The 13,405-nt window shown below is 42.4% G+C and overlaps 1 protein-coding gene across 1 annotated transcript; it reads left to right on the forward strand.

The window, feature by feature from the left end:
* Positions 1–6,373: 6,373 nt before the first annotated feature.
* LOC136944262 (chemerin-like receptor 1) lies at positions 6,374–8,904 on the forward strand. Its single transcript, XM_067237946.1, has 2 exons — positions 6,374–6,430; positions 7,368–8,904. Exon 2 carries the CDS (start codon positions 7,374–7,376, stop codon positions 8,508–8,510), a length of 1,137 nt encoding a protein of 378 aa, XP_067094047.1. The 5' UTR covers positions 6,374–6,430; positions 7,368–7,373; the 3' UTR covers positions 8,511–8,904.
* Positions 8,905–13,405: the final 4,501 nt, after the last annotated feature.

Here is a 13,405-nt window from a genome sequence, read left to right on the forward strand (position 1 = left end):
CACATCTGGTGCATTGGCAGGACAGTGGAGTTCTTGCATGATACGAATTCCACAAGGACCGGGGGCTGGACAAAACATAAGTGCTTGTTTTGTGAAAAGATAGGTGTGATTGTCTGTCGCTTTTAGGTCTGACAGATAGGTCTAGAGTGAGTTGGATAGTTGACAAAGATAACACTCCTACAACTTGTTATTACTCACAGTATGCTGTCATAGGTAGACATGAAAAGAGTCAATGTATCTCCACGGTGTGCGCACTGATTCAATAATTCAATGTTTAAAAGACCAATATTACTGAATTATTTTTACAAGAATGCCAGCACATAGAAACATAGCCAAAGTTCAGTAATAAAAACAGAGTGAAAGAAAACATTTCCTGGCCTGCCTTGACAACGGTTTAGGAGTCACAGAAACTTGATTCATTTAAACGTTCTGCTTGTGCACATCCTGACCACGCTAAACAAGTTCCATCTGCCAACCCAGCTAAGAAACACCCTGGACCGAATTCAGCTGAGAAATAACCCCACAAAGCATCGTTCAGACCCTCCCACGGCTGTCTCTCCTAGATGCACAGCATGTCTGTGAGGTGTGGGTGGACTGAGGAACGGCGGTGGACAACATGTGGGAGGAAACAGAACCATTTGGATGTTGATTCTAGGTTCTCTCTGCTTCCGCCCCTCTGAACCATGTGAGTATGCGTTGGGGAAGGGCTGTGTGCTCAGAGGGCAGATTTCTACGATCTCAGCAACACATCTCATATCGACATCTTGCACTGATTAGGTCCTTCCCTTGTTACTTGCTCAAACGATTATGTTCGGGGGTTTGGTAGATGGAGGTGGATACATGAACACTGGAACAATACACCACAGGCCCAATCCACAGAGGCTGTCACTGTGTGGGTGTGCAAATATAAATCATAGATCCCACACTTGGTCCCAGCATGATCACTGTAAGAGCTTCAAACTTCAGCATCAGAGTGCTCATGGCCTAAAATAAAAGTACAGGTGACCTCATTTAAATATCACAAATCCTATGAAAAGCATTGCAGAGGACATCGTCATCGCATGTCATATACAATAATATAAAACATGTCTGTCTTGTAGACTGGTTTATTGATATGGCTTAAACATGAACATGACACAGGATGTCAGTGAATGAAATGTGCAGCCGAAGTGAAATATCCCATTTCACCAATGTTCAGTAAAAACGCAATGCCTGCGTAGTTCCCCATCACTGCCATTAGCTAACTGAGTTAGTTGTGTAATGATAAACCTCCAAAATTTCAACAGTATGAAAGTTTAACAGGCACACAGGACATCCTCTAGTCAGATTGCAAAATTATTGTTTCCGTTTGGGTTGAAATACTAAAGGATAGTAAAGCCGTGACACTTTGAGGCTTAGATGTGATAACTATTCTGAGACGTAAAATGTATCTGGGAAAACTTGGTGAAAATAGATAAACTTCCAGAATTGATTAATTCACTGAAATGTATAGTTCGTCTTCTAGTGGTCAGGGACATTCATTTATTATTGGGGGAAACCACTCCTTTCCAAACTGTGGTTATGAACATGGGCCAAATGGAACAGATGAAAAGTGGCCCCGTTCTGTTGAATGTTTTACTTGCCAGAAATAATGTGTTACTTTACCAGTGCACAATGGGTGACATGGGTCAGTTTAACAGAGATACATCACGGGGTTTGGCATGCCATATTGTTAGATCTTGGTATGCAAACTGTGCCATTTTTATACCTTTCATAGATGGAATACATCGATTTAGGAACCATAGTATTTGAATATACCAGTCAGTACACTTTGTGTGGCAATTTCTATAAAAATCACGACATTGCTACGACTAGTTTAGAACATTTGACATTCTATTTCTGAATCAGAGGAGGCTGCTTTAAGGCTGCTTAGGCTAGAAACCAGTATTCTCTTTAAAGGGGTCATTGATTACGAAACCGATTTTACCTTGTCATAGTTGAACAAGACAAATGGACATACAGTGAATCTCAAAGTCCATTGACACCTCTTTCCTATCTAAATCTCACAACTTGAAACTGCAGCTGTAAAACGATCGGTTTTGAAAAAGTGGAATTTGTGATGTCACAAATTACGCATCGCCTTGGTCACGCCCCAACATTTACATACAGACCAGCCCTCTGGTGTTCTGGCCCAGGATCTAAGACAGTAGTTTAGTTGCGCGCTGCTCTGTGTACAACAAAGGAGAACGTTGGAAAGTTTTTAAAGCATATTGAAAATGGACCATCGTAAATGCAGTGTTCCAGGCTGTACTGGGAATGCTGACACTTCAGAATTCCCAAGGAACCATCACTCCACTGGCATATGTTTATCTATGAGAAGATCCCTGTGAAGTTCTATACTCATTTATTCATTTGCTCGAACCATTTCACCAAACACAGTTTTGAATGAAAACCTTGGACAATTTAAAGAAGGATTTGCTAAGCCGCTGTTGCTGAAAAGAGGTGCTGTTCCAACCGTATATGCTCATCACAAATGCAAGCTATAAGTATGATTTTGTCGCTAACAGTTAGCCTATTAGCAATGCTAATGTCTCCTGTATCTAGCATATGTAGAATGCTAAATACGTTTCCAGGGCTCTCAAGTGTCACGTACTGAGCGTGACAGTCACCCATTTCGGTCTTTTGTCACGTCCTCCCGCCACACATTGTATTTCTCACGCAAATTTCTTTTATTTATAATATATTTAATATGCCGCAGCACCCAACCAAAATGCCTCTGGCCGCGCCGCTCTCACTATGGAACCGGCAGGAATCAAGCGCGTCTCCCCTGGAGTTCTTAGTCAAGCCTGCCACTTATCAGCCAATAAAAAAAAAGAAAGGGTCTATACAATAGCCAATCGGAAAATAGCACCATTGTATCTGGGTAAGATTTAATGCAACAACCAATGGAAAAAAAGCATATCCTGTAATTTTTCGTGATTCTGCTACAACGTCTTCTGAAAGTTTTGTTCACCTACAAAGCAAACCACTGCAGCTCGAGCATCACTTTGAGCACAGTCATGATCTCCTGTTTTACTGTTACAACATATTCATAACTTGTTTGACACAAACAATGACAACTTGTCATGGATGCATTAATCATTGCTGCCTTTCAAATATGTCAGGTAAAAAGCAATTAATTAATACATTTATTTTGACCCCCTGAGGACGCCGGGGGGGTGGGGGGGGGGAATGTCTCGCCTGTCTTCAAAACTTGAGAGCCCTGCGTTTCTAAACACATCAACATACCTTACTTAGCAAATGACCCTAGCTAGACTAGCTGTAGTCGGCATTAGAAGGGAAGCTTCCGAAAAAATTGCCAGTAAACGAATAGCAGTCTAGCCTATTGAACGTCTAGATTATCTATTTGAAAGAACTGGAGAAAGGCAGGTGCTAGATATAGGATACATTAGCATTGCTAATAACTGTTACCGACAAAATCATACTACAGCTTGCGGTTGTGATGAACATAAGGTCGGAACGCACCTCTTTTCAGCAACAGCTTCATAGCAAATCCCAGTGTTTCCCCTACCATTATATTAGGGGGGCGCCCCGCCCCCCCAACGGCGCCCGATCACAAAATAAGTCATTTCAGGTTACCTTTCCTGTAAAACAGGTGTATAGCTTGCTCTTTTATTAAACAAACTAAATGGCCTATTTATTTATTTACACGACGGCATGTCATTTCTGTCTCTACATGGTCGCCGTCCGTCCCCGTCCCCCCCGTCCCCGGTCCCCCCAAAGATGTAAACCTAGGGGAAACACTGAAATCCTGTTTTATATTGTCCCAGGTTTTCAAAACCGTCCTTGGTGAAATGGTTTGCGCAAATGTGTCGAGGGTCGAACTGCACAGGGCTCTTCTACACTACGGTATAGACAAACATCAGCCATGTCCGTCAAGTCAATGTTAGCTAGACTCTAGCTCATCTGCTTTTTATTAACGCTGATTTGCAAGGAATGCAAGAACAGCTAGATAGCGAAAACACCTACACTGTAGCATGTAAACTAGTTTAGCTTGCTAACGCAAGAGCATAGGTAGAATGTGTGATGATTTAGCCTAGTTTATTGGCAATGGGGATAACGTTATTTCATGTTCCTGACTGTTTCATTCACATAAATAACCTGTGTTGTCATGTAAATCTACAATTCAAGATGCATGTTTGTCCAGATCTATTTTTCAGCAAGATAGCTAGTTGAGTTGAATCATGATAGTTTGTTTGCTGAGCTGTAGTGCTAACGTTATCCACCTAAGGCGATCCTGTTTGCTTCGACAACAGAAGTGGAAACAACTAACGTAATCATTTCAAATGATATCTAGTCAATCTGTTGAAAACAGTGTTGTGTAGACACAATAGATTTATTTGTACTTTTTTATTTCAAGTCTCCACCTTCCTTGTTTCAGTGAGTGCTGTTGGCCATGTTGCATCTTTGCTCCGCAGCTTCACTCATTGTAAACCAACCAATCAGCGCACAGCTCTTCTATATATTCATGAGCATACCATAAAAGGAAATAAACTAGCGTTTTTTCCGGAAAATTTCACTGGATTTATCAGGGGGCATAGAACAGCACCCGGGCCATTTTCAGCCCAACCACTGTTACATACCCTATTCGGAGACCTTAAGGAACAGTGTGAAATACCCAAAAAACACAGTCAATGACCCCTTTAAAGCATGGCCGCCACTTGTCAGTAGGCTATTGCCAGTATTGCCTACTTTCTCGCAGACCTTATGTCGTTTATTTCATTTTGAAGACTAAAGGAAACTGTAATGGAATGTGATGTAGTGAAGAATTAAATCCGCTGCGATACATGAAAACATTCGACTTTTGAGGGCGATAGATTTGAGCGCATGTGCACGACTACAGTGGCAGTGCTCTAGACCCTTTTTACTGGGGGGCTTGCCCTAGTATAAATTCGCTGTGCCCCAGTAAAATCTCAAATTTCCGTTTTAACAATTTACTTTTTTAGTCAGTGTATTCATTTAGATTGATAATCAAGGAATGAAAGAAACTGTATCCCAATCAACGCTTGTGAAATCAACAGTTTAATCGAAAACATAAACTGATTTGTGCCCACAGAATTTTATGTCCCCGCGCTCTTCTATAACTACAGCGGCACAGAATCCCAGGTATCGACAAGCAAGTCAGAATTGAGTTAGGCAAAAAAAACATTATCAAACTATATAAAGTTTTTAAGGCCTACCGATCATCTTATTTAGAGTTAAAAATAATAGCAACATGACTCCAAAATACAAAATTACATGGTGCTCAAAAAACTATTTGCACTCTATCAAACTTAGCCCCTGAACTGTAGGCTATAGTGGGGTTAAGAGAGGGAAAGTTTCTATAGCCTAGTGCTTTGTGTTGCACACTTCTTGTACGCTGCAAGCTTGGAAGAAGAAGAAAAAATGATATGAATAATGAGGGGAATTGCCCCAGTAGCCGGCTACAGCCAACGCCCATTTTACATTGCATGAATATGATCCTTACACACAACAGACAATAAATACAAAATAGCTTAATAATTATTTTATGCATATTGTGTCTGACGATAAAGTTTGGCAATACTACTTTTACAGTGGTGATGGCACCTCTGTGCCAAGTTGTGCGTGCAGATATCATGACCATGTCAGTCCAATTTAGGACGGCAGTGGCAGTGATGGGAATAACCTGCCATCTCAAACTGACGACACACAATTATTGACATATGCTCTGACTTTTATTTCATGTTGTGGGGTACACAGCGACATGAAAGAAATTGCCAGATGTTGATCCAAACAGTCAACAGAGGCCAATTACACTTGACCACAAACAAACATGAGCTCACTCGTAGAAAGGAAAACACATTACTCTCATTCGATTGAGGCGGGGTTGGCGGCTTCACACAACCCAACATTTTTCCTGCAGTGCTCACCTTATTTCACTTGTGTGTGTTCCCTTACAGATTTTAATGTGACAAACGTTCATGAGAATTTCACTACACAATATCAAAAGTATAACAAGATCACCGGTGTTTTCAATGTGCACGTGTAGGCATCATGTTCTGTATGGAAAAACATTGGTCTTATGGAGCAAGAGGCCATCATTCGATATTTGGCTGCTTTGGAAAACTAGCTTACCCTTTACTTCTCAAACTGATGGTCACAAAAAAAGTAACTGCTGATGCTAATTTGTTTCCATCACGCAATCTTAAGCAATTTCGTGAAGTCCAAAGCAGCTACACAGGGCTACCTGTGGTCTTCTTCAAGCTACTTGGTGTTTTTTACTTGAAACCTTTCTTGAGAGTCTATGACGTCACATACTTCGAGGAGGTACAAGAAAGTCTGCGCTCCGACTTCTGTCTCAATCTGGGTTTCGCACCATTGACACATCTTCTTCGATCTCCTGCTCTGACTGGAATACACCCTGATCAAGGTATGCTTTTTAGATTGAGAAAATAACAGGTTCGTTTTTGGAGTAATTTCTGCCTTATTTAATTGAATACAGTACTGTTGAATCACTTGCGTTCAGTTATAAAATCATTCAAAGAAAGACATCTAGGCTACGATTGTGTGTATCTTTATCATGTTACCTTGTCTGATTTTGCACAAGGTTTAAAATATATAGGCCTACTGACATGTAAACTAAAATTAATTGAGGTTGGATTCTATAGGACACGTTTTCTCAAATTTGAAGCTATAAAAACAACAATTGTTACAACAACCTATGAATACTTAAGCTATTTAAACTCCGCCGTAGCAATGTTGATAAACCCCAACATACGTAAAAGTGTCAATTTATCTAAATCACTTTCCAAAAGAAATCTTGCAATTCTCAGAAATTCGTTCTGTGTTGATGTTTTTTCCTTTTAAACATTCTGCCCATGCAGTCTGTACCGAGAAACATGTCTCAGCAATTTCAAACTTTAAGGTTACTCAATTGACCTGAACGGCATTCTTTACTGTTGAGGATGTAGGATTGAGTCAAATGTCCTTCGAATTATTTCCTTCTGTAACCATAACGCTTAGGTGAGGTTCTCCCTCACCTAAGCGTTGTCGTCCAAGAATGAACAAATAATCAGAGAGCGTTTGTGACCTCTAGCGGCCATAAAAAGAGAAACAGGTTTTGTTGCGCAGAAGCACTTTAACATGCGAATGTAAAGTTGAAAGGAATGAGGAGAAAGCAATAAAAAAGTATGTAGCCTATTGATTAAGTTATACAAGATATGTCGTTTAGGAGAGATACATTTCCCTTGTCTTCCAATAAATGCCAAAGGTTATATTATTTAATTACATAGAAACAGCAGCTGACAGTAGTTTTCACTTTTCCAAGCCATACAGTTGTCTTATATTTCTCTGTCTTTTTTGGACAGAAAACAATGATGGAAATGGTTGTGACCAGCACCCCACTTTACGCCTGGATGAACACTCTTGAAAACATTTCATCTCCCGACAACCAAACAGATGAGGAATATGAAGACGAGCTCGCGAACCTCAGGCACTCTCTCAACACCATGTCCCTCATCGTTTACTGCTTGGCCTTTGTGCTGGGCGTGCTTGGAAACGGAGTGGTCATCTGGGTAACAGGATTCAAGATGAAGAAGACAGTCAACACAGTATGGTTCCTCAATCTGGCTGTGGCTGACTTCCTCTTCACTGCCTTCCTTCCCCTGAGTGTGACCTACACTGCTATGGGCTTCCACTGGCCCTTTGGCAAGTTTATGTGCAAGCTCAATAGCACCGTCAGCTTCCTCAACATGTTTGCTAGTGTCTACATACTGGTTGTGATCAGTGCGGACAGGTGCGTGTCTGTGGTGTGGCCAGTCTGGGCTCAGAACCACCGGAGCGTGCGCAAGGCATCCTGTGTGAGCCTGGGTATCTGGCTGCTGGCCCTGGTCCTCAGCGCACCTTACTTCGTGTTCAGGGACGTGGGCGCTTCCTACCACGACGAAGACATTGTCAACTGCTTCAACAACTTCGTCTTCTCCGATGACTACGAGACAGTCGCGGTGGTGGAGCTGCGGGCGTTCCGCCACCAAGCGATGACCATCACACGGTTCCTGCTGGGGTTTGTGGTCCCCTTCTCCGTCATTGTCTCCTGCTACGCCATCATCATCCACCGTTTGAAGAGAAACCGTACCCTGGCCAGCCACTCCGGCCGCACCTTCAAGATTATTGCAGCAGTCATCACTGCCTTCTTCCTGTGCTGGGCCCCTTACCACATCTTCTCTCTCATAGAGATGGTGAATCATAGGTCTGCTGAGTTCAGCGACACTTTAGACCATGTGACCACCATCGGGATCCCAATATCCACCAGCTTGGCTTTTCTCAATAGCTGTTTGAATCCTCTGCTGTATGTGTTCATGGGCCAGGATTTCAAAGACAAGGTTCGCAAGTCCATCCTGAAGGTACTGGAGAGTGCCTTTACTGAGGAAGTGTCTCCCTCAAACACTTTTACAAATTCAGGAATCACCAGTCGCAGCAAGGAGAAGTCTTTCTCCGATGCTGAGGTATAGAGGTTCATGGGAACTTGAGGCAATTCTTTATGAACAATTGAACATTTCCGTACAGCTGGTTCGGAGGTTAGGTTTCAGATTCAACCTCATGTCATCTGGAATGGAAACACTGAGCAAGATCAACACCTGGAGTTGATATAAACAAAATTGACTTGCAGAGTTTTGCGACTATATAATCTGATAAATGTCATGAGATGTGTCATGTGAATGTCTTGTCAGTGTCATGTTTATGTCCACATTCAATAGTTTCTATTGTCCAACGTTGAGATTCTAATAGTCTGTATTAACCATTTTCACATACAAAATGTTATAGAAACTTGTGTTTCTTACTTTGGCTGTTTTACATATTTTCAGTGTTTTTTTATATTGATTATAAAACATCTCTTTTCATTGACATGTTTGTCTGGCAATTTCTTTACAATTCTAGGATCTCAATTCTATAATAAAAGCATTACCTCATTATCACTTATATCAGTTGACTTGACAGAATACAGAATAAAGAAGGAATCTACATTTACATTTAGTCATTTAGCAGACGCTCTTATCCAGAGCGACTTACAGTAAGTACAGGGACATTCCCCTGAGGCAAGTAGGGTGAAGTGCCTTGCCCAAGGACACAACATCAGTTGGCATGACCGGGAATCGAACTGGCAACCTTCGGATTACTAGCCCGATTCCCTCACCGCTCAGCCACCTGACTCCCCACATCTAATCTAAACTATATACTATAGACTAAACTATAGACTATAGACTAAACTATAGAATCTAAACTATAATTCCAGGAATCTGTGTGTGTGCAGTAATGGACTCTTGGGGCATGACAAAGGGCCCTCTGCGGTGGCCCAGTGTGCAAGAAAACGTGATGAAGTGCCCTCTGGGTGCCCTTCAAGTGGAGAAGGATGCGGTTATGAAATGCCCTTTATGCTACCCCTTGATGACAGTGTCACAAAGGGTAAGTAAGTAAGTAAGTAAGACTTTATTTATATAGCACATTTCATACAGGAATTGTAGCTCAAGGTGCCCTTTCCAGTATAGAAAATGTGATGCAGTGCTATATAGGTACTCCTACCGATGAGAAAACATGCTACACCGCCTGTGGATAAAATAAAATGTGATGTGGTGCAATATAGGTGCCCTTACAATGGGATGAACTTGAGGTTCCTTTCTGATGAATGAATTGCATACTAAAAGAGAGAGAGAGATGAGAGCAGGTTTAGAGAGTGCAAAGGGACAAATAATAGTTACAATAATTGTGTCAGGTCCCCACCGGTTGAGTGTGAACTAATGCAGCGGTTCAGTCTTAAGACTGACTAAGAAAAAAGGGGTTTTGATGGTCACCCTAAACACTAAGACGGCGCCAGCCTCCTAGATTGGAACATGAAGTCTGTTCCAGAAAAGCGAGACTAAATAAGAACGCCCTGTCCCCCCCTCGTCTTCAACTAGTAACACACAGAAGACTAATAGACAAGTTTGCTTTATTTGCTTCATTTGTGATTTTTTGTGAGTTGTATGGTACAAATACAGCACTTAACACGCATTGCCTACTTAGCTAACGGTTATATTTGGACAAATAACCACACACTTCAGCAGCCGTAAAAGTGACTAAACATAAAACGGCCAAAACAAAAATACATTTTCAATAAAAATTCTCTCACAAATATACAATTATTTATTGAAAGAAATAACAATAGGTATTTGTGTTAATAGATAAAAAAGGCAACAAAAAAAAGTTCAGTTACCCCATTTTCCAAATTTAACTAGAACTGAAATATGCCTTTCACTTCTGGAATACAACATTCTGCAGATAAAAGTAATTAAAAACTTTCATTTTGAGCCTTAGGGGTTTCAATAGTACCTCAGTGGTACGAGCACAGCATTCCCAGGGCTAATTTTCAGAATCAGAATTCGGTTTATTCGCCATGTATGTTATACAAACACGGAATTTACTGTGGCAGGGAGGTGCAAAACACTAAACATATACGAATCTTAAATTAAGTAAAGTACAAAAGTTTAACTATTTCTAACAACTAAATAATCTAAGAATACAACAATTTAAATATAAAATATATATAAAAATAGAATAGAATGAGCAGCGTGAGTGGTCAACATAGTGCAATCGTATACTGAGATAAGGTGGCTTATGCATACTGAATTGCCATTAGATGGACTTATAGTTAAATAAGTGAATGAATGTCAATGGGAGTCCTTGGCCTTGTTGAAGAGGCCAGTAGCAGATGGAAAGAAACTGTTCTTGTGGCGTGAGGTTTTGGTCCTGATGGACCGCAGCCTTCTGCCAGAGGGGAGTAGCTGGAACAGGGAGTGACCAGGGTGGGAGGGGTTGGCCACAATCTTCCTCGCACGCCTCAGGGTCCTCGAGGTGTGCAGGTCCTCGAGGGGAGGCAGATTGCAGCCGATCACCTTCTCAGCAGTGCGGATGATACACTGCAGTCTGCTCTTGTCCTTGGCAGTGGCAGCAGCGTACCAGACGGTGATGGAGGAGGTGAGGATGGACTCAATGATGGCTGAGTAGAAGTGCACCATCCTTGTCTTTGGCAGGTTGAACTTCTTCAGCTGCCGAAGGAAGTACATCCTCTGTTGTGCTTTCTTGATGAGGGAGCTGATGTTCAGTTCCCACTTGAGGTCCTGGGAGAGGATAGTGCCCAGGAAGCAGAAGGACTCCACAGTGTTGACTGGGGAGTCACACAGGGTGATGGGGGTGAGTGGGGCTGTGCTCTTCCTGAAGTCCACAACCATCTCCATTGTCTTAAGAGCATTGAGCTCTAAGTTGTTCTGGCTGCACCAGGTCACCAGGTTGGCCGCTTCCCACCTATAATCAGACTCGTCTCCACCAGAGATGAGCCCAATAAGGGTGGTGTCGTCCGCAAACTTCAGGAGTTTGACGGACAGATGACTGGAGGTGCAGCTGTTGGTGTACAGGGAGAAGAGCAGAGGAGAAAGGACGCAGCCCTGAGGTGATCCGGTGCTGATGGACCGGGAGTCAGAGACTTGTGTTCCCAGCTTAACGCACTGCTTCCTGTCAGACAGGAAGTCTGTGATCCACCTGCAGGTGGAATCAGGCACGTTCAGCTGGGAGAGCTTGTCCTGAAGAAGGGCGAGGATGATGGTATTGAAAGCAGAGCTGAAGTCCACAAACAGGATCCTGGCATAGGATGCTGGGGAGTCCAGGTGCTGTAGGGTGAAGTGGAGGGCCATGTTAACTGCATCGTCCACAGATCCACAGACCTGTTGGCTCTGTAGGCAAACTGCAGGGGGTCCAGTAGAGGGTCAGTGATGGATTTAAGGTGTGCCAGCACCAGGTGCTCGAAAGACTTCATTACCACAGAGGTCAGGGCGACGGGTCTGTAGTCATTATGTCCTGTTGGCCTTGGCTTTTGGGATGATGGTGGAGGACTTGAGACAGGCTGGCACATGGCATGTCTCAATGGAGGTGTTAAATATGTAGGTAAACACCGGAGACAGCTGGTCAGCGCAGTGCTTGAGGGTGGCTGGAGAGACAGAGTCCGGCCCAGCTGCTTTGCGGGGATTCTGCCTCTTGAAAATTCTGTTAACTTCACCCTCCTGAATGGAGAGAGTCGTCACAGTAGAGGGGGAGGTGGGAAGCCTCCTGGGTGGGAAGGTGTAGTTCAGGACTGTCCAATTGTCTTTCAAATCTGCAGTAGAACTCATTCAGGTCGTTGGCCAGGCGGGAGTCGTTAGTGGAGTGGGGGGCTCTGGGCTTGTAGTTGATTGCTATCTAGATTAGATTCAACTTGCATCAAGTACTACAAATATAAATGTTGTTAACATGGTAAATTGTAAGTGGACTGATGAATAACAAAACGTATTTTACAAGTCCCATTTAACAACATTTCAACAGTCGAAAGTTAAATGTTCAGTAGAACTCATTAAGCTACAGTATGGTGGCTAGCATAGACATTTGTAGCTCTGCTTCACAATATTGCTGCCTATTGTTATAAGTTAATATAGGGTGACCAGACGTCCTCTTTTACCCGGACATGTCCTCTTTTTGAGACAAAAAAAATGCGTCCGGCAGGGATTCCAGTCCGGGATTTTGCCACGTCGGATATTTGTGTTTCTCTGGGTCTTTCACAAACTATTAGGCCCTTACAAGTTTTGGAAAGGGTATCTCCCTTACATTCCACCTTCTTGCGTGAGCTCTGACTGTAGAGAGAACTGTCAATTTGATCAGATAGTGCCCCCCACCCCCCCTCCCCTCCCCCCGTCGACGCGACGAAGTGTCCTCTTTTTCACGAACTCAAATCTGGTCACCCTAGTTAATGTAATACATAATTAAGCAATAAGGTACGAGAGGCAAGTACTGCCTCTCGTACCTTATTGCTTTTATAATACGGTTGCCAGCGAAATTATAAATAGTAAATAAATAGTAAGCTGCCTTTCAGCACAAAATAGTTATAGACAACAAACATTGTGTATCGCATTTCAGTAGCCGAGAGAAAATAGTCCCTGTAAACAGTGGCTGTTGCTATGCAACGGACAAACAGCATTGTGAACTTCACGTTTGTTAACCTAGCTAGCTAGCTAGATCTCGCAATTGACTTTGCTCATTTCATAAAAGCTGCCTTTAAAATAACAACAATGACAATGGGACACTTTCAATAAAATAATATTTATTTTAAACATTAGGTCTAAACATGTTACGGTTTGCTTATATTGATTTGGATATTTCCACTAATTGTGCATCCATGGAAAACGTTTCTCATGTCCCCTTCGTCTCTGATGACATCGCTTTCGACCACTCTTGCTCACTCTTGCTCTCTCATCTTCAGCTAGCCACTCATCAAAAGTTCTTCCCCCCAAAATATCGAAGTTAACATGAAACATGTTTGCTTACTGTTAATCTTGAAATGACAACA

This window comes from Osmerus mordax, chromosome 6, assembly GCF_038355195.1.
Source record: "Osmerus mordax isolate fOsmMor3 chromosome 6, fOsmMor3.pri, whole genome shotgun sequence".
NCBI classification, from domain to species: domain Eukaryota; kingdom Metazoa; phylum Chordata; class Actinopteri; order Osmeriformes; family Osmeridae; genus Osmerus; species Osmerus mordax.

What these genes read in the sequence shown, in the direction of transcription:
- LOC136944262 (XM_067237946.1), top strand. Translation starts at nt 7,374, where the DNA reads ATGATGGAAATGGTTGTGACCAGCACCCCACTTTACGCCTGGATGAAC.